At 34.5% G+C, this 27,516-nt stretch overlaps 1 protein-coding gene across 1 annotated transcript in view; it reads right to left on the bottom strand.

Annotated features, from left to right (window-relative positions):
* LOC114053877 (brefeldin A-inhibited guanine nucleotide-exchange protein 1) overlaps positions 1-27,516 on the bottom strand; it is a 152,101-nt gene that overhangs the window by 95,529 nt on the left and 29,056 nt on the right. Inside the window, exons 2-6 of the mRNA XM_027876985.1 lie at positions 20,515-20,545; positions 19,688-19,844; positions 17,918-18,064; positions 9,474-9,653; positions 2,117-2,393 (exon numbers count right to left, since the gene is read on the bottom strand). Of these exons, the coding sequence (XP_027732786.1) occupies positions 2,117-2,393; positions 9,474-9,653; positions 17,918-18,064; positions 19,688-19,844; positions 20,515-20,545 (792 nt within the window). The remainder of the gene's footprint in view (positions 1-2,116; positions 2,394-9,473; positions 9,654-17,917; positions 18,065-19,687; positions 19,845-20,514; positions 20,546-27,516) is intronic.

Raw genomic sequence — 27,516 nt, forward strand, 5'->3', positions numbered from 1 at the left:
ATAAACAGAATATAGGGGACAACTTTTAACCTTTCCTAGATGATACAAACTGGTCATTTATAACAACAATATTATACTGGACCATAATATGCCCTCAGGGGCTTTGAGGTGTATTGTAAGCTCTTAACATCAAATGACTTTACTATTTAGTTATTCTGCCTCATCTATCAACTTTCTTCATATATCAGCTGTAAATTCCAACAATCCTTTTCCCACCTCCATCTGCCATACTTTATTATTTAATTCATCTAACTACTGCCTGCAGTAACCAAGAATGAATGCGAGCCACAGGAAAGCAGATAACTAAGTTAAAGTAACCTTATTCTATACCCAATTCCAAACTAATAAGCCTTAGGAGAATAGGTTTCTCAATAGTTATTTTCCTCACCACTTTGAAGTCTTTTTCTCCTGCCACATTCGAGGTGGCTGAAGCTGCCAAAGGTCTAATAAGTGAAAAATTAATGTAATTTTACAGAAAAGGTCATTGGTTACAGTATGGCTAAAAGAATTATAGTCAACTATTGATAATATAAGGGTGGAATATTCACCGTGCAGACTAACATAGCAAATATTACTTTCAAATTCTGACTGACATCATCTACTCTTACGTGTTATAGGGATAAACTGAATTTTTATTTTATGTTAGGTCCTGGAAGTAAAAATCTTCAGTCATAATAATTACCTTTATCCCCCAGGTAGTCATGTCTTCCATAACTCTGTATCCCATATAGCCCCTTGCACATAAGAGAAGTACAATAAATATTTCCTAAATTAATTAAAATTTGTATGGAGAACCCAGCTCAAATAAAGGCTGGCCCTTCAAATCAATGGGTGGGATGTTATAGTCCATCTTCAAAATGTGATTAGAATATGGAAAGGGTTGATTAGGGACAAACCAAGGAAGTCAAACATTGTGTACAATGCTATTTGCTATTTAGCTATAAGTAGTGTGAACTCCCAGAACAATTATATTTAAATATAACTATTTTCAATAAGTAATAAAAATTATTTTGATATGTCAGTCTAAAATAACTTATGTTACTGCTCTTTCCCACTGATTCATAGAAAAGATTAAGCATATAATCCATGGTTGAGTGCATAATTTTGTGGGGTTAGGACCAGTGATTTTGTTGGGAATAATGAATTCTCAGTGAGAACTCTGCTCCCTCCCTCCTTAGCTGATTCTTACAACTGTGCTTCAATTCATAGTTGGGGGAGGGGATGGAGGAGGGCACCAAGAGATTAAGTAACTTGCCCAAGGTTACAGTCAGTATACATCATCCATAGGACTTGCAATCAGGTTCTCCTGACTCCATGGACAGCTCTCTAGCCACTATCAACCCTGTCTCTATATCATATGATATGGCATAAAAGTTAACGTTTTAACTATAGGACTAGGTAATATCCACTAAGAGCAACTGTTTAAGCAGTCAGGCTGAAGCTGTAGAAAGTAGCAACAGGATAAAAGCTGATCTTCTAACTAAGTTTTTAAGTCAAAATGTCAATGTCTACAGAGAAAAATTAGAATCAATATATATACTAGGTAGAGCTATTAATGCAATAAGATACTTGATCTGATTCTAGAATAAAGATCAGTTTCAAGAAGAAAAATAGAAATTTTCCTTAAGTAGAACAGCTGCATTAACTATATAAAGAAAAAAATTTAAATTAACTATGAATCCCATCATATATCTGCAATTAGCAATTTCCTGATTTTTACTTTTTTTTCCCTCAACATGCTCTTTACATTTCCCATGAACATAGTGATTTATGACAACTATACTCATTTCTCGGAAATGCTCGGCAAAAGTTACTCTTGTTTGGCTATTTGTAGCGAATCTATTCCAGCAGAGTAAAAGTTCCACACAACCAAATAAATACTTGCAGCCTTCTTTAGAGAGGTGCATAAACCCCCTAGGAATTATTACATAGCACATAATTTCTTTGCCTGAGATAAAATTTGCCTTATTTGTACTTAACATCATGTTACAGTCTTATTTTTTCCTAAAATTTCTTCACCATTTCCAAATGTGAGAAGTGTTTTCTACTTATGAAGCAGACAGCTCTAATCCCTCCCCACATGCTTCCCTCAAATTCCCTTTCACAACAAGATTACTTTCTGCAGCAGTAGCCTGATCAGCTTCAGTTTGTTCATTCTCTGCACTGGAAATGTCAGATCCATTTTCTGGCTCTGTATCATCATGAAGGCTCTTATCCACATCATTTGTGTGGGGTTCAAGTTCCCCTTCATGTTCTTGGGGCAAAGTATCAACAGTCCCAGGTGGCAGATGTCTCAGCTGAGGTGATTCAGGCTCATGATGGCTTACAGGGGATTGTAATAGATGATGATGTTGACGATGTCTTTCTTTTTCCATTTGTTTGGCTTCCTGTAGCTGAAAACATGAAGTATGAAAAACTGCCACACACTGTCTAAAGTATTGTTAAAATCAAATTATTTAGAATTTGGAGAAAACAAAGTTTGACCAACAGTAAAATTTAGCAGAGAGATAATAAATTTCTACCTTGGCTCATAAATTGTAAACTAAACTTATGTGACTACCAGCATAACAAGAAAATATTTAAAACATGCCAAAGGAACAAATGAATTGGTGCTCCAACTAGGTTTTTTGGTTTTTTTTCCCCCCCTTAAACATCAAGCAAATATGAAACACTTAACAGTGAAGTGGAAAGAGCCCTAGACTTAAAATTAGAAGACTTGGATTTGAGTCCCAAGACTAAAACTTACTGGCTATGCATCACCGGGCAAATCATCACCTCTTTGAGCTTGTTTCTAAAGGAAAAATGGACTAGATAATTTCTAAGATCTAGCTCCTGCTATAATATACATAAAATATAAGAATTTGGGACGGACCTTGATTGGCCCATCTACTTAAAACTAGTACCCAGATCAGAATTCCCTCTGCAACCATTCCTAACAATGGGTCATTTAGCTTCTATTTCAATACAAATATTGAAAGGGAATCCCCTACCTCTCTCAGCAGCCCAGTACACATTTAGATAATTTTAAATAAGTAGTTTTTCTCTACATCAAGTCTAAATCTACCTCTCTGCAATTTCCATTGACTACTACTAGTTCTGCTCTCTTCTTAATCAAATCCAGATTGTCTATGTATTTCCCAAAATGTGACACCCAGAACAGATGTAGTTTGACCAGGAAAGAGAAAGTACAGCACAACTACTACCTTCTCTGAAAGTAGACAGTAGGCCTCTTTTAATGCAGCCTAGGATAGCACTAATTCCTTTGGCTGCCATATCACAGCTAACATAATGAATTTATAATCCACTAAAATTCCCAAGTTTTTTTTCACAGGACTGATTGTCTTACCATGCCTCTCTATCCTATACTAGTAAAGCATTTTGTTTGTCTGTTTTGTTTGTAAACTTAAGCATAACTGTTGATGGAGATGTAAAGTGGTCTTGCCATTCTGGAAAGCAATTTGGAACTATAACTAAATAGCTATTAAACTGTGCATACCCTTTGACCTAGTGATACCACTATTAGCTCTATACCCTAAAGAGATCAAAGAAAGAAGAAAAGGACTCATATGTACAAAAATATTTATGTAAACTCTTTTTGTGGTTGCAAAGAATTGGAAACCAAGAGGATGTCTGTGAAATGGGGAATGCATAAATACATGAATTTCATGGAATACTATTGTGCTGTGAGAAATGATGAAGGGGATGGTTTCAGAAAAACCTGGGAAGATTTGTATTAACTGATGCAGAATGAAGTGAGCAGAACCAGGTGAATAATTTATACAATAAAACTGTATTAGAATAATAACTAACTGAAAGATTTAGGAAATTTGATAAATATAATTACCAACCAAAATTCTAAAAGACTCATGATCAAACATGCTGTCTACCTCCAGAGATAGAAGTGAAGGACTCAGAGTGCAGAAAGCATATATTCTTTTCCTTCTTTGTTACTTAAAAAAAAATTTTTTTTTTGGACACAATGTAGGAATTCATTTTGTATGACTTCATATTTGCAGTGGGTTTTTCTTTCTCAATGTGTGTGTGTGGGGGGAAGGGGATGAAGAGAATTTGGAGATGCAAATAAAACAAAATTAGGGGAAAAAAAGAAAGTGACTTGATTTGATCCTTCTTAGAGAAGGAAATTACCTGGGGCGGGGGGGGGGGGGGGGCTTAACCTTTTTTGTGTCGTGGGCCTCTTTGGCAGTCTGGCAAAGCCTATGGACTCTTCAGAGTAATTTTTTTAAATTAATAAAATAAAATATGTAGCATGACAAAGGAAACAACAACAATAATAAATCTAAGTACAGAACTCTACCTTTATCCTTACATTTAATTTTAGTTGACCCATCATTCTAGCCTTTTTGGATCCTGTTACCTAATTAATCAATCAATAAGCATTTATTAAGCCCCTCTCCTAACAGCTAAATCTGGTCTTTTCTCAATCCCCACTGACGTATTTGGTGCACTTGACATTGTTGACCACCCTCTCTTTCTAGATACTCTCCCCCACCTTCCTGGGTTTTGGGGACATTACTCTTGCCTGGTTCTCCTCATACCTTTCTAATCATTACTTAGTCTCTTTTACTGGCTCATCCCCACCCAAATCTAGGTGCTCCTAAAGGTTCCATCCCTGTTTCTCTCCTCTTCTTCCTCTACATTCTTAATAACTTCATCAATTCCTATAGGTTTCACTATTATCTCTTTGCAGATAATGCTGGTCTATACACACGTGTGTATAAATCTATCCACACATGCACACAGATACACATAAGCCCTAATCTTTCTCCTGAGCTTCAGTCATGTCAATAACTATTAAATGTTTCAAAATGGACATCCCACAGACATCATAAACTTAACATGGCCAAAACTGAACTAATTCCTTCCAAATCCTCTCCTCTTCAAAACTTTTCTATTTCTACTATCATTCCAGTCTCCCAGGTTCATAATCTTGGTGATATCCTCAATTCCTTACCCGTTCTCACCCTATAAATATAAAATCAGTTGTTAAGTCTTGCTTTCTACCTTCATAATATCTCTTGAATCTGACCCTTTCCATTCACATAGCCATCACTTTAATTCAGAGCCTCATCACTTCTCACTTATATTATTACAATAAGTTCCTAAATGCTCTCACTCCACTCTACTCCTTCCTATTCTCTACTGCCAAAAGCAATTTTCCTTAAGTATAGACCTGACCACATGACTCCCTTACTCAACCAACACCAGTGGATTCCGAGTTGCTCTAGGATAAAACATAAACTTCTCTATTTAACTTCCAAAGTCCTCCACAACCTGGCCTGTTATTTTTATTTTTCCAGTCTAAAAAGCTATTACCTTACCTCTCCTCCCACACTACGCGACCCAGTCAAGTTATTGGACTTCTCTCTAAATCCTTCATCAATAATCTTCCATTTGCCTCCTTAGACTTTTACACTAGCTGTCCCAAATGTCTGCAATGCCCTCCCTACTTATCTCTGCCTCAGACAGTCCCTCTACTTTGAAGAAATAGCTCAAGCACCACCTGCATTAAGCTTTTCCTGATCCCTCCACAATGCTAGTGTACTCCCTCCCATAGTACCTTGTATATATTTGCATTTGATAACTTTACATTTATACTGTATATATTTAGATACATATCTGTTATCTCCCCCAATAGACTAAGTTCCTTGTTAAGTAGGTATTGTTTCTTTCTTTGTTACTTGAATCCTGAGAGTATAGCACAATGCTTGGCAAATTAATTGGTGCTTAATAAACACTTGCTGATTTACAGATTGGGATGTAATCCCAAAGTGAGACAGTCCTTCCCCTCAAAGGGTTAATGTTCTACTAGGGTAGAACAATACGTTCATATATGTAAATGAAATATATACACAAAAGTAAAATACAAAATAATTTTGTTTGAGAGGGATATCATGTCTTCCTCTTTTTTCCTTTTGACCTCCAATTTCACTCTTTAACACCCTTAGGATGATTGGGATTAAATGGTCATCTCCAGAAGCTGTCCATAAATGTATTTTTTTTCCCTTTTCCTTGCTTACTATTTTGTTGATTTGGGAATTTTATAATTTTGTAAGCAATTATCCATCTTAAAAAAGATTTTCAAGTCTATTAGCATGTGGCTATATGAATCAGCCTCTGATGATTTTCTTGTTTTTCCATTGTGATATCCCTTTTCTCATTTCTAATTCTGGTTACTTAGTTTTCTTCTGTTTTTATCTTATTAAGTTAGCTATGTTGTTCATTTTTTCTTTTGCTTTTGGTTGGACCTGTGATTTTATTGTAGAGAGCCAAGACAGTAACGAGGGAAGCAAGGGAGAGAAACCCAAACACACAGACAGCTTGTCTATGAACTTGTAATGAGTAAACTCTATCTACCAATGCATGTTGGTACCTGCTCTACAACTTAACAGTCTTATAGAGGTGTCTGGGAAGTTAAGTGACTTGACCAGTGTCACATAGCCAATAGGTCCTTCTGGCTAACTTACCAGCACCACTATGCCATCTCCCCCTCTCAATTAGTTTTATTAGTCTTTATCACTTCCTTGTTTTCTTATCAGAATATATTTAGCTCTTATTTTAGTTATTTCTATTTTTCTGGTCTTTTGTTTTATACATTTTCTAAGTTAAATGAAGGTTCAACTCAAGTGTGTTTCTTTTTCACCTCTCCAACCCAGTTTTGTCATCTGCAAATACGCAAGTCTTCTATGGCTTCATCCAAGTCATTGATAAAAATATTGAAATGCACATATTCCTAAGGCACTTTACAGGATACTTTCCTCTAAGGTGACATCAACTCATAGCTGGCTATGCTTTGAAGCCATAGTCGTTTAACCAATTCTGAATCTCCTTGACTGTACTTTTTAGAATTTCTTTTTCATTAAGAATTTAATTGAGATCTATAAACATTAACATTTCCATATAAAAATAAGAAAAGAAAAAGAGGCTTGTATGTGAAATTATGAAACTATGTACAGCTTGGGTTTTTAAAAATACGTATTACATTAACATGATAGTATCGATATTGCTTCTCTATTTTCTCTTCTAATCTTCCTTTTGTTCTCTTCTCCTTATTTTTTTAAGCCTTTCATTGAAAATACTCTCTTTCTTTTTTTGGGAGAAGAGCATCACTACCACTATTCTTCTACTCACCTCTCCACAACTTTCTACCTTCACAATTCCACCACCCAAATAGAGGTTCTCCTTTTTACAATTCTAGTAAAGTAAAACAAATCCATACAATTGCTGTGTTTAAAAATGCTTATTCTGCACCGCTAGTTATCACCTCTCTGCCAAAAGACAGCATGCTTCATCATCACTCTTCTGGAGTCCATGATTGATCACTGCCTGACTGTACTATTATTTAGCTCAATATCCCTGTCCACAAGGATAGCATGGGAGATTTTGTCAAAGGCTTTCATGGAATCCAAGTATATCATATCTACACCATTTTCTTGGTTTGCCAATCTAGTTAGTTACCCAAACACAAAAATTAAATAAGAGTTGACCTTGTCTTCTATGAATCCATGTTGACTTTTATTGACTGCTATTTAGCATTTTAAATTCTGTGAATTATTATTTATTTCTGTTTATTCTGTATGTTCACATTAACTTAAAAATCCCTAGTTCAGGATGTGTGTGACATATGCAACTTGGCAGTGTGTCTAATATTAGAAATTTGTAGTTTTTCGCAATTAGAAAATCATGGAAATTCCTTTATATAAAACAGAGTTAGAGAGTTAGATATTTAATAAACATAATCCTGAGATAAAGATTCATTAGGACATAAAGTGTTTGGAATAAGAAACCACATTCAGAAAAGTTAGAAATTTATGTTAGAGAACTAGGTAGACTAATTTTAACAATTTTATGTAAATTCCATCTGTAAATTAAAAATCCAGCATACTTATAATCACTAAAAATATTAACAATGATAAACCTCATTATATTCTATATTTCTGTAGCATTTTACACTTTCCACTGTTTTAAAATATTTGATCTCATTTGATTTTTACATAAAAATCAATCTACAAAAATAAATATGCTGCCAGTATTACATGTTTACAATGAAAAAAATGCTTTTAAAGCATAAAAAATTGCTTTAAAGTAAACTATTATTGTTTTTAAATGGCATATGTAGGTAGGCATCATATTCTAATAAATTTGGGGCAACTGGAACTCATTAAAATGACTTTTTTCAATAGAAAACAAAATGGTATAGCAGAAATTTTCTAGACCAATGGTCCACTAAAAATTAAATATAAAGCTGACTTCAACAAGGCCTGTGCTTCCAAATTTTAGGTAGAAATGTAAACACTGTTAATTGAGAAGTTTTGATGACATTGAGCTATTTGTTAATTTTCTATCTAAAAGACTTCATTTATTGGTAAGAATATTAGAAAATTAATTACATCTGTGCCTTATAAAGTTTTGACCAATAGGTAAGTTAACTCTGTCCCCAACTTCTTTCGTCCCTCCCTCTTATTTCCATTTGTTAATTGACTGTAATTAAAGTATAGATTTTCATCATTTATTTTGCTTAGAGGTTTATGTATCTTGTTCTTAAAATTTACATTCCTGTGAATGAATGGAATGTCTTCTATTTTTTTCTTCCCATAATACTAAGTTAGAATGCTTCACTGATTCTTCATTTTTCCCCCCGTAAGGATCCCCGAGATTAAAAAAAAGTCTTTATATTTCCATACTACATATACTATAAAACTTGAAAAATGTCTTTAAATGGTTTAGAGTATATTGAAAATAAAATGTCCATTAATTTTAGATGAAATATCACTATAGAAATGTATCTTTTTTGAAAAGGCAGAATAATGTAGTAGTAAAAACACTGAACTTGCTGTCAGGAGACCTAGATTCAGGTCTTGGCTCCAACATTAAATTAGCTGTGTAACTACAGACAAGTCATTTTACCTCTCTGAGGAAGGAAATTTTTTCTTAGCTTTAAAATGGGGAGTATCTACCTCACAAGGTATCTCAATATGAATTATTACTGGCTCGCATTTTATTATTATGATTTTCAAGGATCAAAGAATAGCTCATTTGTAATAAAAATAGTAAAAATAAAAGTGTCATCATTATTAAGAATAATGGCTAGCACTTATAGAGTGCATTAAGGTTTACGAAACATTTTCTATGTATTATTTCATTTTATCCTCACAACAACCTTGTTACACCCATCTTCACTTGTTTGTGGACCTCAAAGTTAGCCCCTACTATGAGGAACCTAAAATAAAATTTCTATTTTATTAGCAGCTCAACAGAAAACAAGATTTATCCAAAGTCATGAGTTAGTCAACCATTAAATTATAAATGAGAGATTATCTCTATGGATATATATGAAGCTAATAAAGAACAACAGACAGGTATTTTTATTTATTGCATCTTCAATCTTATATTTGGAATGTAGGTCATACTGCACATCTATAAAACTATCTTAATAATAAAATTTCAATACTTACTGCTTGGTTTTCCATACGTGCAAATATAACATTTAACATTTGAGTAAGAGTAGCTTTGGCTGTTGTCTGATTGATTAGATTTTTGCTTGCTAGATATATATTGTAACATGTTCTTACAGCTTGCAACACAGTTCCTTCATGAATTTCTATGTGCTGTGATGTTACTGCAGTAAGCAAAGCCTAAAAAATAAAGTATATCATTAAAACAATGTTTTTCTTCCTCCGAAGTTGTACAACACACATTTACGTATAATACTTTTGTATGAAAATTGAAACTTTAAAATACTGTAATGGATCTATTTTTGAAAAGTAGCAGGAAATCAATTATAGTATAATGAATTTGGAAAATTCTTCAATAAGATAATCATTAGCCTATTTTACCTACTGTGAATTGGATATATTAGGTTTTTTAAAATCAAGGTATATATGCTATGTTTTCAAGTGAAAGGATATCTCATAAATCTTTCTCTTCCAAAAGTACAAGACTATGTACTCTGAAGTAAAGACACAACCTATGAGGCAAAAAGCCAGGGCTGCAAAAACTGAAGGGTCCATAAAACATTACTATGTTTTTAAACAATAGGAAACTTTTCACATACTTATTTGGAAGACAGTAGTAGCTACGAATTAAGACTTTTCCAACACACACCTTAACCACCATAGTCAGTGTTAGACAATGTGATGTGAGATACTGATTTAACTGCTTATGGCAAGAGAAGCTTAAAGGAAAGGGTGACAAGATCCACAAGGCTTCATTTTCCTTACCTCATTACCCCATGAAAAGAATCTCAGACGTGTGTGTGTGTGTGTGTGTATGACACAGAACAATGCTATATTACCCTATAACACAGTGACGAGACCTGTTGAGGCACTTATGTTCAGGCTTGTGCTGTAACCGTGAAGCTGTCTTTTTCCCTACTAGCCCATAAGCATCTTGAACATACTTAGAACAGTGCCTAGTACACAGTAGGCACTTAACAAATCTTGACAGTCTTCTTTGTTTTTAATCCCTCAGAATGCTCACACTGGTGTCATGTTCATAAGTGTTCAACAAATATCTGATAAATTGAATTGTATTGATTTATTACATAGATTAAGATATATCTTAGATAAAAATCATATCAGGAAAAAATTAATTATGACATACAATAAAGACCTAATGTAAGTCTTTTCCACAGGTACTAATTCTTTTTGCAGCAATGTGGTACACTGGAAAAAAATACTTGAATAGGAATCAGAATACCTTGACTTGTCATTAACTATGAGACCTAAGACAAGTATTAATGTCTGTGAATCACAGTTTGTAAACTAGTAAACGGGGATATGTCTGGTTATCAGGATTATTAAGAGGATCTAATGAGATGCCAAAGAATATGATATATGTAAAAACTGTGAAACACTATTCCAATATAAACTATTATATTTAGCTTAAATTTCATCTTTGTTTACTATGTATCTTTTATATTTTTGCCTGTAATTGTTTGCTTCAGATTTTAAGCTGATAGAGAAATGGGCTTAGGTCTCTATCACCTATTGGTACACAATATATAACATAGTTAAGTACACAACAACATAATATGTATTTTGGGGGTATGAAATTAGCCTTGATGCACATAAGGAAGGAATACTGGCAAAAATTAGTTTTCTTAACAGTAGTTAGATGAGTATGTCTTAACCTGGAGTCTGTGAACTTAAATTTTTTTTTATAATTATGATTCAATATAAAGGATTTCCTTTGTAATACTATGTATTATATTTTATGCATTTAAAAACAATATTTTGAGGAGGTCATGAGTTTCACCAGACTTCCAAAGAGGTCCATGACACAAAAAAGGTTAAAAACCCACAAGTTAGATGAATAATTACAATGATTCTCAAAAGACTGGAAACTCTCTTAATGAGAAATAGTCAGGGTTTAAACTGAGTGACATAAGTGTCCCAGATATACTTGTTTACATAACAGAGGCTTAGGATCATTTACAGAAACATTCCCAAAAAGCTATGCTATTTCTGTAAAGTAATCCAACATTTCCCAATAGTTTGGTGGAACACTTTTGACAAGAAACAGATTTTAGAGGAAGAGTGTGCTAAATTATCTAAAAGCAAGTTAAGTTCCCTTTGAAGATCCATTGATAACACAGTAGCTATACTTTTTGCGTGCTGGCTAATACAAAACTGGGAGTGCTTCTGTGGTATTTTTTTTTTTTAACTCCACGGTCACCTCTCCATTGTTAGCAACCTATCACAGGAAAGTTTTAGAAGTCTACACATTCATTCATTAAGCATTTATCTAACACCTACAATGTGTAAGTAAACTAAACTAAAGCAGTTCATTATTCCAGATTCCTAAATGTAGAAACCTCTTTTTAATATAATTGCAGCTAGTCTCCAACATAACTAAAGGATTATATTCCAAAAGTTTGTCTGTAAATCAGTTATTTGGGAGCTAGAATTTATTTTTCCAAAGACACTATGTTATTTGTCACTGCTAACATTTCTAGGCTAGTCTATAAGAGATCATTTAAGCCAGAATACAAAAAGGAAGCATGGAAAAGCAGGAAGAACACTGCACTTAAGAGTCAGAAGACCTGAGTTTGGTTCCTGACTCCATTACTCACTAGCTTTGCATTTTTGGGCAAGTCACTTAACCTCTTTTTGTCTCAATTTGATCGTCAAAATGGGGATAATATACCTATAACATGTACATTATCCCAAATGACTGAGAGAGGTTAAAAAAAAGTTTTCTTCATTTTAATTTTTTTTTCAGCCTGCATCTGGGAATTACATTGGTTTAGGGAAGGCCTAGTATGGCAGTAATTTCCCCAGGGTCACAGGGAAAGTGTTTATGCGTCAGAGGCAGGGCTTTAACCCAAGATTAGCTCTGTCTACTATGCCTCTTGTTGATTACAAGAAAGCATTTGATTTTGTAAAGAATTTCAGGAGATTTCTTTCAAAGCTTTGTCTTCTTAAAAAAATAGTATTTTATTTTTCCCAATTACATGTAAAAACAATTTTTAACATTCATTATTTAGAGTTCTAAATTTTCTGTTTTCCTCACCTCCTCCTTCCGTAAGATGTAAGCAATTCGTTATAGGTTATACATGTGTAATCACGTAAAGCATATTTCCATATAAGTAATGTTATGAAAGAAGAAATAGACCAAAAGAAAAAAAAAACCACACAAAAAAAGTGAAAAATAGTATGCTTCAATCTGCATTCAGACTCCATCAGTTCTTTCTCTGGGTGTAGACAGCACTCACATCATGCATCTTTCAGAACTATCTTGGATTACTGTATTGCTGAGAATAGTTAAGTCATTCACAGTTTATCATCGCACAATATTGCTATTACTATGTACAATGTTCTCCTGGTTCTGCTCACTTCACTTTCCATCAGTTTGTGTAAATCTTTCCAGGTTCTTCTGAAATTAGCCTGTTCATCATTTCATATAGCACAGTAGTATTCCATTACATTCATATACCACAACTTCAGCCATTTCCCAATTGATGGGCATCCCCTCAATTTCCAATTCTTTGCCATCACTAAAAGAGCTGTTATAAATATTTTTGTACACATAGGTCCTTTGCATTTTTTTTAATATCTTGTGGAATACAGACCTAGGAGTGGTATTGCTGTGTCAAAGGGTACACACAGCTTGATCGCTCTTGGGGCATAGTTCCATACTGCTCTCCTGAGGAGCTAGATCTGTTCATAACTCCAACAAAAAGGCACTGGATACTTCCCAATTTTCCCACATCCCCTCCATTCGTCATTTTACTTTTCTGTCATACTAGCCAATCTGATAGGTATGAGATAGTACCTTAATTTTCACTTTTCTAATCAGTAGTAATTTAGAGCATTTTTAAATGCCTATAGATAGCTTTAATTTCTTCATCTGAAAACTGCCTGTTCACATCCTTTAACTATCAATTGGAGAATGACTTATATTCTTATAAATTTGACTCAGTTCTCTATATATTTGAGAAATGAGGCCTTTATCAGAGACACCTGCTATAAAAATTGTTTGCCAGCTTTCTGCTTTCCTTCTAATCTTGTTTGCATTGGTTTTGTTTGTGCAAAAACCTTAAAATTTAATATAATAAAAATTATCCATTTTACATCTCGTAATGCTCTCTATCTCTTGTTTGGCATAAATTCTTCCCTTCTCCATTGATCTGACAGGTAAACTATTTCTTGCTCTCCTAATTTGCTTATGGCATCACCCTTTATATCTAAATCAGGTACCCATTTTGACCTTATTTTGGAATACAGTATAAGGTGCTGGTCTATACCTACTTTCTGCCATACTATTTTCTAGTTTTCCAAGTAGTTTTTGTCAAATTGTGGGCTCTTGTCCCAAAAGCTGGGGTCTTTGGGTTTTATCAAACCCTAGATTACAATGGTCATTTGCTACTGTCTTGTGTACCTAATCCAATCCACTGACCTACCACTCTATTTCTTAGCCAGTACCAGATAGTTTTGATGATTACCGCTTTATAATATAGTTTGAGATCTGGTACAGATAGGCCACCTTCATATTTTTTTTTCTATTAATTCCTTTGATATTCTTGATCTTTAGTTCTTCCAGATGAAGTTTGTTATTATTTTTTCTAGCTCTATAAAATAATTTTTGGTAGTTTTGATTGGCATGGCACTGAATAAGTAAATTAATTTAGGTAGAATTGTCATTTTTCTTATTTGGCTTAGCCTATTCATAAGCAATCAGTATTTTTCCAATTGTTTAGATTTGACTTTTATTTGTGTGAAAAGTATTTTGTAATTGTGTTTGTATAGTTCCTGGGTTTGTCTTGGCAGGTAGACTCCCAAGTGTTTTATATTATCTACAGTAATTTTAAACAAAATTTCTTTTCCTACCTCTTGCTGCTGAACTTTGTTGGTAATATATAGAAACGTTGATGATTTATGTGGGTTTATTTTATATCCCCGCAACTTTGCTAAAGCTGTTAATTTTTTCAACTAGTTTTTTAGTTGATTCTCTGTACCATCATATCATCTGCAAAGAGTGATAGTTTTGTTTCCTCATTGCCTATTTTAAGTCCTTCAATTCTTTTTCTTCTCTTATTGATATAACTAATATTTCTAGTACAATACTGAATAATAATGATGATAATGGGCATCCATGCTTCACCCTTGATCTTAGTGGGAAGCTTATAAATAACTCATTACAGATGTTTGCTGATGGTTTTAAATAGATACTACTTATCATAATGCTCTGTTTTCCATGAATCTCTAAGGTCACACAAACTCCTGGGATAGACACAGCCACAGAGATGATGTCAATTGAAGATCCTCTGAGTATCAACTAAGATATAAAGCAAGGAGATTACCAAATGTGTTCACCAATATCACACTTTTTGAAAATACTAACAAATGAAAGATGTCTTGAATAAAGTGCAAGTGGAAGAGAGGTTCCCTACAGATAACAAGGTGTTCCAGACCCTCTGATTTGTAGATGTTTACAACTGATTATACCAAGTTCCAGAATGACACTATCAAATCCCAAAATACTATAGGTCTTCTTCAATGAAATCCAAAGCCACTCAAAAGAATGAACTATCCAGACAGGAAAAAAAGAAAATAGATACATGGGTTTTTTTTTCCTTCTGAGATTATGACAACAATTTGGATGAGCAACTCATAAAGTTGGTTCATTACACATATATTTAAGTTCTGAATTGTAGACAATGAGCTGGGCCCAGAACTGAGCAGGCTGGATGGATATGAGAGATTACAGGGCACTTTCAATGGTGTCAAGCTACACTGTTTTAATACCAATATTATCCTGGTAAAGATATATGGTTGCGAATCATGAAACAGTAATTTTAGAAGAACCAAACTGGTATCTGTGAAACATTTAAAGAACAAAAGGAACATGAATAGCACATTGGATATATCTTTTATGGAACTCTAGCATCATCACAATGTCATGCTATCTCAATGTAGTATGGAAGTCTTAAAGGATAGACCAGTGAACTTAGTCCAGTAATCCTGAGTCATCACTGAATGCACTAGCCACCCTTTCTTTCTTTCCCTACCTTGACCCCTTGGTGAACCAGTTGTCTCTTCTCTTCAGTATCCTGCCCCATTATCATATAATCAACTGTGCCAAGTGTCAGCCTTGGATCACTCCCACTATCTGCTATCTTTGCTCCTAAACACATGCTGATGAATGAAGATGGAGAAAAATCACAAAGCTGTCTTGCCTGGGACAAGAAATGTATGTTACACAGCCTCAGCTTGGTTCTCACTGTGGCTAGGCAATCCTTTTATTTACCTCCCAATTAACTCACTATCCCCCTCACCACATTGGCTTTTCCAAACCTTTTCATCCCTCCCGGAACTTCTCATGGTTCCCCCCTCCCCCCACTCTCTCAGATGAGAACCATGCCTCATATTTTACAGAAAAAAATTGACTCATCTACTGTAAGTTCCTTCTTCAATCATCTAACATCACCCAGATATTTTCTTTTGCTATTTCTATCTCCACCCTTCTCTCACATGATGAGCTAGCCCTTCTCTTTGCCAAAGTCAAATCTTGTACATGCATATATGCTCCCATTCCATCCCGATTCCTCCAGCAGACTGCCTCCTCTATCATTCCCACTTTCTCACTCATCTCTCTATCCACAGTCTGCTTCTCTACTCCTACAAACATGCCCAGGTCTCCCACACACTCAAAAGACCTTTAACTGATCTATTCATTCCCATTATCATCCCATATATCTCCTACCTTTTGTGGCACCTCTACTTTCTCTCCTTTTACTCTTTTCTTCATGCTTATCACTGAACCAAAACCGTTCTCTCCAAAGTTATCAATAATTAAGTCCAAAATCTATTGGCCTTTTTTAGTCCTCATCATTCTTGACCTCTTTGAAGCCAGTGACACTGTTGATCACTTTTTCTTCCTTTATACTTTCTTCACTCTAGGTTTTCAAGACAACACTTTCTCCTGGTTCTCCTCCTATTTGCTGGTCCTTCTCAGTATCCTTTGCTACATCTTCACACAGGTCACATCGACTAACTCCATCAGTGTCCCACAGGGCACTGCCCCGGGCCTGCTTTTCTTCTTTCTCTGTATTATTACCCTTGGTAATGTCATCAGCTCCTATGGATTCCCTTATTATCTCTACGCTGATGATTCCCAAATCTACCTATCCAGCTCTAAACCTCTTTGCTGACCTCCAGTATCACATTTCCAACTTCGTATCAGACATCTCACACTGGATGCCCCACAGACATCTTAAACTCTACATGTCCAAAACTGAACTAATTATGTTTCCCCTTCAATCCTCCCTCCTTCCAAAAATTCCTATTATTGTTAAGGGTACCACCATCCTTCCGGTCACTAGGACTCTCAACCTAGATGTTATCTTTGATTCTTCATTCTCTCTCACCACTTCCTTGCCATATATGATCTGTTGCCAAGACCTATCAATTTCACCTTTGTAACATCTCTCAAATATGCCGCCTTCTCTCCTCAGATACTGCTAACATCCTAGTATAGGCCTTCATCCCCTCATAACTAGACTACTGCATAACCTAGCGGTTACTCTGCCCACAACAAGTCTCTCCCCACTCCAATCCATACTCTACTCAGTTGCCAAAGTGATTTTCCTAAAAGGAAGGTCCAACTATGTCATATCTCCCATTAATAAACACCAGTGCCTCCCTATCAAATCTAGGACCAAATAAAAATTCTCTGTTCAGAGCCAGTGATAAGTAACTCCTCCCCCCACCCTAATCTTCTTAAATCTTATTCCTCTTCCTCTCCCTGACCTCTTATTCTTTGAGGTAACCACTGGCCATTCCTCAAACGAGATATTCCATCTCCCAACCCCAGGCATTTTCACTGGCTGTCTCCTATGCCTGGAATGCTCTACTTCCTCATCTCTGCACGCTCGTTTCCTTGACTTCCTTCAAGTCACAGCTAATATTCTACTTTCTACAGGAAATCTTTCTTAATCTCTATTAATTTTATTGCCTTCCCTATGTTGATTATTTCCTATTTGTCCTATATATAGCTTGCTTATATGTGGTTATTTGCATATTTTCCCCTCCATTAGATTGTAAGCTCCTCGAAGGCAGAGACTGTCTTGCTTTTCTTTGTATTACCAGCACTCAGCACAGGGCAGGGACCATAACAGGTGCTTAATAAATGTCTATTGATTGACTGACCAACTTTCTTCTTAGAACAAAGGTCAAAGTAAATTTAAAAATTAGAAGAAACAATAAAAGTGAAAAAGTACTACATATGATTACAGCAGCTTTAACTCATCTATTTAAACAGTTGTTGACTTTAAAAATAAGAAAGGGACAGAAGTCAAGAGAAGCTTAACTGAGGCCAAGTAGTTACCACAAAAGAAGTCAAAATACCAGAATCATGCAAGTATTAACTTTTCTATTAACTGTATGTAGTCAATTACCTTTATTATTTGCAACTGGACCCCTTCATCTGTTTGAGGACCTTGGAAACAGGCACATATTGTCTCAATAATTCTATCAATTAATTTTTTGCCAGGAGTAGTATTATCTGGAGCATTGCCAGTTAAGTGTCCATAAGCAATAAGTTTCTAGAGAAGGAAAAAAGACAATTATCAGTCCTGAATAAGGAGTTAAAATACTTATCAATTACATACATATATATCTTCATACCAATCATTCAACTTCAAGGTGCTGTGTTCTGAAAGAATCTGTGATTTCTCATTATGAGGTATTTTAGCCACAAGTAAAGATCCATCTTATGACTTAGTTGATAGGGAATTACCTGATGCATCCAGAAGTTAAATGACTTTCTCAACTTCACAGAAACAGTAAAGATAAGAGTTAGGATGTTTTGAGATACTTTGGCAAAAGATAGTATTATTTTTTTTTTTTGGTAAGGTAATTGGGATTAAGTGATTTGCTCAGAGTCATACAGTTAGTGAGGCTGGATTTGAACTCAGGTCCTCTTGATTCCAGGGCCAGTGCTCTAACCACTTTGCTACCTAGCTGCCCCAAAAGATAGCATTATTTATAAAACTGTTTTATCTTCATCATGGTATTTCTATCTACTGAAATGTCAATATACGTTGAAATAAGTTATTTCTACTGATAGTACACATGTAAAAGTATCTCCATTTGAGAGAATTACAATAAACAATGCTTAAAACCTAGCAGAAGGAGGGGCAGCTAGGTGGTGCAGTAGATAGAGCATCGGCCCTGAAGTCAGGAGTACCTGAGGTCAAATCCGGCCTCAGACCAAACACTTGACACTTACTAGCTGTATGACCCTGGGCAAGTCACTTAACCCCAATTGCCTAAAAACAAAACAAAACAAAACAAAAAAAAACCTAGCAGAGGGGCAGCTAGGTGGATAGAGGACTGGCCCTAGAGTCAGGAAGACCTGAGTTCAAATCTAGCTTCAGACACTTGACATTTACTAGCTGGGTGACCCTGGGCAAGTCCCTTACCCTCATTGCCTAGTACCCCCCCCCCCCCCCAAAAGAAGTGGAAAAAAAAAAACCCTAGCAGAAGGTACTCTGAAAACTTGGATCTGAACCAGAAGGGCAAAGGGAGTAGAATGAATTTTCATTTAAGCAAATTTTGTTTTTCCTATTTAAATTGAAAACCATCATATTTTAAAGGATTTAATTGGCCTAAATTTAGACCGAGTATTTCCTGAAAGACTGATTCCTACACAAGGGCCATCACATATCACATATAAATCAATCATTTTTGGGGGTCTGGACTCTTCCACTATGGGGGAACTCTCAGTGGGTAAACTCCCTCTACCAATGTAGATCCACATCTTACAGTCTTATGGAGTTACCTGGAGCACTGAGAGGTTATGCCAGGCTAACACTACTCTTAAAAATAAAAGTTTCAGATACTGTACCTTTACTTACACCATAACTATCTTTGAGTAAATGATATGTTCTGAATTTCACAACTGTTCAATTTCATACTGTGCTTCAAAGATGTATTGTAGATTGAATCAATACTTTTTATTAGAGATAGCACTAATCAAGATTTTGTCTTATTTCAGCTAACCAATGGGCTATTTATAGTTATAAACGGAATTTTGCTGTTGCTACTGAAAATGTGCTAATTGTCCTCTACAGCAAATGAAAGCAGTATGAATCATCAGTTGTGGTCAGTGTTTTGGATACACAATTAAAATTGATAGATTCTAGGTAACACTATATTATACAAACCTGTAAACAATCTAGGGATGTACTAACTATCCGGGGACATTTGGACTGGCATGCCAGCTCAAATGGTAGGAAGTATTTATCTGCTTCAATAAAACTAGTCTTCGATTTCACCGGAGGAAGAGTACTTGAACCAGCTTTTGCTTCTCCATGAGGGGGACTAAAAAAAGAATATTCTGATTAGATATAGGTATTTAAAAACTCATAAATCTGAGTTAGTGATCATCTACCATTTTACAGTGAGAAAATACAGGTTCAGAGAAGTTAAATGACAACATCATATAACGAGTTAAACGGTATAACCATGACTAGAACACATTTATGGCTCCCTGTTTCATCTTCTTTCCAAAATTCTAGTTTTCCCTAGTATAAAATGATTCTCCTACATTTAACCAGCTCTATGTCAGACTGCTTTAAGAAATATAAATTACTTTATTTGTCCTCAGATAAATTAGCAAGCCTTTGAGAAATGGTAACATTGACAGATATAGGTCACTAGTAGCAAAGAAATCTAACATATTTTCTAAGTATACCTCAAACAGTTTGAGGAAAAAAATCTCAAGATGTGACTACAGAAGTGTGAAAATAAACTTATACAGAGTTATGTAAATCTATTACTGGAAATACTAATATAAAAGTTTTTTTTATTTTACTATGGTGCTTGCAATTACTTTTTTTTAAAAAGACAATCATATAATTGCTATAGAGATCATATATAGAAACCATTCTAGCTTAAGTAAATCATGCTAAATTTTTATAAAATAGTAATTTAGCTAAGATTTATAAAAAGTACCAAATTATGTTTACTAAAGTTAAAAAAAATCACTAACCTTTGTTTTTCAGTTTCAGCTTTTATTTCCTCTGCAAATATACATATTAAAAAAACACAAAAAATAACACAAGTTAGATTTATAAGTACATGGCTAATGTGAACAGATCAGAGAAACTTATAATTTAAATTCTTACAAAAGATGGAAATTGTAGCTCAGTCACACGAACATCAACCGCTATGATTCAATTTAAGCTGACAAGTAAATAAATAAGCTAAAATATAGGCTGCTTAGGACATTACATACAAGCAATTGTGAATACTATAAATTTTTAAATATTGTTAAAAATTATTTTAAAAAATAAACATTACACAGCAGAGAACAAAAGAAAACCAACAAGGAAGCAAAGCTAGGCAGCTTTGGAAACAACGTGTAATATTTACTATATAGGTTTTCTTGAAACACAAATTTATTGTTTTATATTGAATCCTCTTATGGTCTGCTGTGTCACGGCAATGTTTTTATTTTCTTTCTCATTTTGTATTTAAGTTTAAAATAAAAAAAAATTTTTACCAAAAAACCCCAAACGATATACTTCAGACAACTGAGTAAAATTTGAGTTTCCTGGCTCTATAAATAGTTATTAGTACCTTAAAAATATTAAATAAGTACTATAACTCTTTCGTATTCCCTTCTCAGAGCACAGTGGGTACATAGCACATGAGAAAAGCATCGTCTTTAAAGCTTGGGAGGGCCTCAGTGATCAGCCCAAGTATTTTTTGTTTTTTAACGATTAAGAAACAGGCTTACTTGTGGTCTGATTACTTGCTCATTTGATTGATAAAGGCTATATCATGTTATATTGAGATGATAACTGGTACAAACAATAGTTGTTCTATTTCAATAAAGTAAAGCTCAGAAACACGGCATTTTAAAAAGACATCACTTGCAACTATAAAAATAGATTATTTGAATAAAATCAAATGTTTAAAAAATGTTCAAAAATAAATCAATAAAATAGCTATTAATCTTTTATCATTGTATATAATAAAATAAAACAATACATAGGATAAACATTATTTGTAGTAAGCTGCTGTCTCTTATAATCAAAGTTCTCTTAAAATTAACTAGTTTTTTGGTGATGGAAAAGGACATGTGTGGTGGGCATTTTCAAATTCAGCAAACATGTATTAAGTAACTACCATATCTAAGGCATTGTGCATGGTGCTTTTTGTTGTTGGGGTTTTTGTTTTTTTTTTTGGTACAAAGTACGAAGACTTTGAGAGAAGCATGAACTATATCGCTTCCTAATCACAAAAAAATGATTCAAATGGATTAATGATGGTAATTTTTATAGAAATTGAATCTAACACCCACCTTTTTCTTAGTTACACACACTCATTTGTTTGTTATGTATAAATTATATAACTTTTCTAAACAAAGAGAAAGTTTAGGGTTTTCAAGTACAAATTAAGAATCCAATGCAGAAAAGGGAGACGAGTAACGACACCTTAATTTGCACCAAAATCTAGCTTCCAGTCTATACTTGCTTGAACATTCAAGAATATTTTCTTTAAAGGTTCACATTCAGCATATTAGAAAAGTCTAAGAAACAAATGAAGAACGCAGAAATCAGCATTCCAGAGTTTTCAATTCGTTAGAAAGAATAAGATGCTTTATGGTATTTTATACAAAATGGTAAATTATGATGATAAAACATGTTCTACTTTTGGACATTCTTTCTGCCAAACAGTGCAAAATATATTCCAATAACAGTAATGGTCAATAAATATGGTTACAAGTATTTGGGTTTTACTTACGTTCCAGGGAAAAAAGGGAGAGGCCAACAAAAAAGTGGCAATAGCAGAATGAAAGATTAAACAAAGCAGAGTGTAATATTTCTATAAAGTCAGAAGGCAGAGATAAGGACACTATGGTCCAAGTGGCTACTGATTATGCAAAACTGAGACCAACCTAAAGATAGCAATCCTTTTATCCAGAGGGAAAAGCAGTGGCTTTGATCACTATTCAGTTCACTGGAATGGTAAATGATGTATGCAGTTGTTTCAGTAGTGTCTGACTCTTTGTGACCCCATTTTGGGGTTTTCCTGGAAAATATACTGGAGTGGTTTGCCATTTTCTTCTCCAGCTTATTTTACACATGAGGAAACCAAGGCAAACAGGGTTAAGGGACTTGCCAAGGGTCACACAGCTAGGAAGTGTCTGAGGCCACATTTGAACCCTGTTCTTCCTGATTCCAGGGCTGGAGCTTTATCCGCTTCACCACCATCCTAGATGCCCCAAATGTCCCCAATATTAGTATGATATTATGATCTTTAGAATTTTATTTTTTTATTTTTATAATTTCAATGCTTCCGTATTTTAAGTTGGCCAAACCTATCCCTTGTTTCAGGGTTTTAAAAAATTCTCTTTTTTTCCCCCTAGATTTGTAATAAGAGAGAGAGAGAGAGAGACAGAGACAGAGAGAGACAGAGAGTGTGTGCCCATGCGCGTATGCTAATTTGATTCTTCATTTACTTTTAGCTACATACAATTATTGTAAAAACAAAACCAAAACATTAAACAGGACAGAGTATTTTGTCTAATAGAGAGAAGAGCTTTTTCATTTAAATGCCATTTAACATAAATTATCTCATCTGAACCTCAGAACACCCTAGTAAAGTAGTTGGTAGTTGATTTAAACTTATCACTCTAGTGCTACAGAGGTATTTGCAAAATGAGATAAAAGTTTAATACAATTTTCACTTAACTTCAGCTTGTCCACTTTATAGGCAAATCTTGCTTTTATTTAGTAATCACGTTATTCTTTCACTCCATATTAGACTGTATGCTCCTTCCTTGAAAGGAAAGACTTTTTTGTCTGTCTTTGTAGCCAGACTGCTTAGACTCCCATTGCTAGGTGAAGAATTTTGGGAAATTGTGAAAACTAGCATCAGATTCCTAATCTTCAAGAAAAAAAAAAAGAATGGATATTTCAAGACCTTTGCTCTCCATTTATATAAAATGAATCTGAACTGTGGACATTTTAATAGAATAAGATGATATGCTTGATCCCAGAATTTTCATGTACTCAAAATGCTCTTAAAACGGTTATAAATGGACAGCTGAAGTTACATAAAAAGAAAATATTTTCTTCTACAAGAAAATCTTTTATGTCTCATAACAATATTTAAAAACCAAACATCTCAGGTTAAATACAATATGGTATTTTAAACAAATGATTCCATCAAAATGAAAAGGATTAAGGAATCTACTCCTGATAACTGTTGATAAACTGATAATTTTACTCCATAGTTGGCCTCATCTATTACAGCATGGGTCCTTAACCTTTTTTGTGTGTCATGGATCCCTTTGGCAGTCTGGTGAACCATTGGACCTCTTCTCACAAAAATGTTTCAAATAATAGAAGGAAATGCTAAATTTTAGTTAGAGGTTAGTGAAAATAAAGATGCAATTTCCCCCCTCCATTCCTGAATTCTTTCCTTCCTCAATTCTGCTTCCTGGCTTCCTTCAAGTCCCAAGAAAAATCCAACCTTCTCCAAAAAGACTGAAATTCCTTCCCTTTGAGATGATTTCCAATTTATCCTTTATTTTTCTTTGTACAAAGTTTTTGCATGTTCTCTTCCCCCATTAGATTGTGGGCTCCTTGAGGACAGGGACTACATTCCCTTCTAAACTATTTAACTACCTTGTATATATTTGTACTTATTAACTTTATATTTATGCTCTATCTGTATTTGTATGTACTTATATCTTCTATTACAATGGAAACCCACTAAATGAGAATTGTTTCATTTTTTTGTATTTGCTTTCATAACACCTAACCCAGTGCCTGGAACATACTAGGATTTTAATAAACATATATGGAGGAACTGATTTAAAGCTACATTTCCTAGACAAGTTAAGTAATAACTTTTTTCCACAATGGAGTGTCTCTAAATTCACCATTTCGCTATTCAGTCATCTCTTTCTGGGTCTAAGTACTGCCCTCCTCCCACTTTCTTCCTTAAAGGAGTACATATGTTGACTGACTCTAAATTTCTTGCCCTGGGTCTCAAGCTAGTTCTTCTATCATCCCCTGCCTGCTGTCCCAGTTGGTCATTGTTTGGGTTTTGATGTCCCAGAGTGAGTATAAATAGTCACTGTTTTGGTTCTGGCCAGAAACCCTGAGGGTCTTCCCCTCCAGACTGGTTTTTTCTTTTTTTTTGAGTAGGTAAAAGAGGCCAATTTTTTTTTGCCTCATTTCTTACCTAGCCTTAATCACTGAAAGGGTGTTGCCTGAGACAAACTGGGACTCGGGAAAGATCTTAGCTTAAAAAGGCCAATCTTCCACTGCATCCAGGCCATCTCCAGCCATCCTGATCTATGTCTTGGCACTGGACGCACATGGCTCCAGAGAAAAGAGTGAAGCTGGTGACTTTGCACAGTCTTGCCTCATTTAAATCTAATTTACTTGCAAGTAAAGATATCACCTTCCTGATGTCACTGGTCTTTTTCCAGAATGAAGGACAAAACAATAACCACAACCACAACCACAACAATAACAATGTTGACAGAGACCTCTAAATTTCTCAGCCCAGGCCTCAGGTTAGTTCTTCTATCATGCCCCATATTACAGTGACTTGTGAGTACCTCTACTTCCACTCTCTTTCTTCCTTTTCTTTCCTCTAAACCACTGCTTGCCCAATTGTCATAAGGTACTTAAGATTCTAAGAAAACAAAAGCTAAAAGACACCTTTGGGAATAGTCAATGTTCGAGAAGTTGTGGAAAGACAGGTATACTAATGCATTCACTGTTGATGGAGCTGTAAATTGGCACACCTATAGGATAAAGCACTCTAGAATTATTCATATACAGTGACTAAAAATATACATATACTTTGACTCAAAGATTCTGTTAAAAGTACATACTTCAAGGTGGTCAATGACAAAAAGAAAGGGACTATATAAACCAAAATATTTATAGTAGCTCTTTTTCTGGTTGCCAAAAATTAGAAAGAAAGTACATGTCCATTGACCAGGGTATAAACTGTGGTATATATTGTAATGGAATATTACTGTGCTATAAGATACAAAAAAAAAAAATTACTGAAGAGAAGCATGAAAAAATTTATATCAACTGATGCAAAGTGACAAGCAGAGCCAAGAAAACAATATCCACAATAATTAAAATGATACACATTGAAAGAACCACCATAAAATAATAAAAATTAGTACTGAAAAATTACAGAACAAGTGTATCCCCAAAGAAGAGATATTACAGGACATCTACTACTTCTTTATAGAGGTGGGGAGACAGAGTTTACAGGTGTAGAAAATTCAGATAACATACTTTTCAATAAACTGATAGGTTTTGATGATTTTTCTTTCATCTTTTTCTTCTTTGCTTTAATGTAAAAGAAAATTTAAATTTCAAAATACAAGTAAAGATGAAAGAAAATAAAGCTGCCTCCTCTGTTAATTTCTTTCTTCTTACATCTCAATTTTGCTTATACTTTATGCATATTTTTCTAATACCTTTCATGATTTTTGTTTTTAGCATCTTAAAGGGGGGAAAAAAGTGCCTTAAAGAAACCAGTCCCTGACCAAACTGGAGAGTGAGCGTTCTATAATCTTTGGATTTTGTTTTTGAGAAACAAAGGAAAAAATACCAAAGATGACACTTGTCCACTGGATATCATATATTTAGATCATATGTTTAGATTTAGATATTTAGAGCTGGAAGATCACATATTTCTAATCCAACACCCTCATTTTACAAATTAGAAAATTGAGACCCGGGGAGATTAAATGATTTTTGCCCAAGGTCACACAGACAGTATGGGGTAGAGCCAAGATTTGAACCCAGGTCTTTTGACTCCAAAGTCAGTGCTTTTTCTTATTGCAGCATGCCATTTTAATTTTTCAATTTAAAATGTCCCCAATTATCAAGCATTTATTTTTTTCTCAACTCCCCAGCCCCACCAGAAAAAAGAAAGACAAAACCTTTATAAATAAACATAGTCAAGCAAAACAAATCAACATATTGCATGCCATTTTACTTTAATTTGGTAAAGCAGAAAGCTGCAAGCCAGCTGCCTAAAGACAAGAAACCATCAAGTAAACCAATTTTTTTGGAGGGGTGAAGGTGTCCGAAACTTTAATATTATTAATATAAGGAAACTCATGGTATGAAACTCCCTCTACAACTATTCTATAACTTATAGGCTTAGAAAGTTGAGGTGCTGAGAGATTAAGTGATTTGCTCATTGTCACAAAGTCACTGTGTAAAAATCAGAACTTAAACTCAGGTCTTTTTGAATCCAAGAAAAGAGCTCTCTATACACTACTCCAAGTTGTCTTACTCTAAAACCATACTAAGGGGAAGGCAAGTACCAAAGGAAGTACCAGTAAAAGACTTGATAAAAAAGATTAGTGGAGTTTTATTATTTTCAAGTATTCACAGAATCACTGAACTGTATAAGGGATGCTTCATTTAACAGATGAGAAAACCAAGGTTTAGTTAGTGGCAGAATCTAACTAGAATCAATCAACAAACATTTATTAAGCAGTTACCAAATGCTAAGCACCTTACTAGGTGCCAGCAATACAAAGGTAAAAGTGAAAATGTCCTTGCCCTCAAGGAGCTTACATTTACAGGAAGAGACAACACTAACACAATATACACACATATATATGAATCCATATGTGTCCATACACATACATATGTGCACAAATAAGCAAAATGTATATGAGGTAATTAGGAAGGTAGAGGGAGACATCTACAAGGTAAAGTGGAATATGAATACAGAATTTGAGGGGAGTTTAACTAGGTCTCCCAATTTCCATTCAGGTGCTCTTTCACAGTTTCCCCAATTAGAGATAATAACAGAAACTGAGCTAAAAAAATACTGGTAAATAGTAATCTTATCAGCCAATTTTAAAGAAAGGTTGACCTAAGAATTATTTTATACTTTCCTAATAATTTGAATGTGAAAGGATGCTTCCAAAAATTTTTTAAAAGCAGATTTGTTAAGTAAACAATTTCAAGACCAGATTCAC

The sequence above is a fragment of the Vombatus ursinus genome, unplaced genomic scaffold, assembly GCF_900497805.2.
Source record: "Vombatus ursinus unplaced genomic scaffold, bare-nosed wombat genome assembly UNPS02014812.1, whole genome shotgun sequence".
Lineage (NCBI taxonomy): Eukaryota > Metazoa > Chordata > Mammalia > Diprotodontia > Vombatidae > Vombatus > Vombatus ursinus.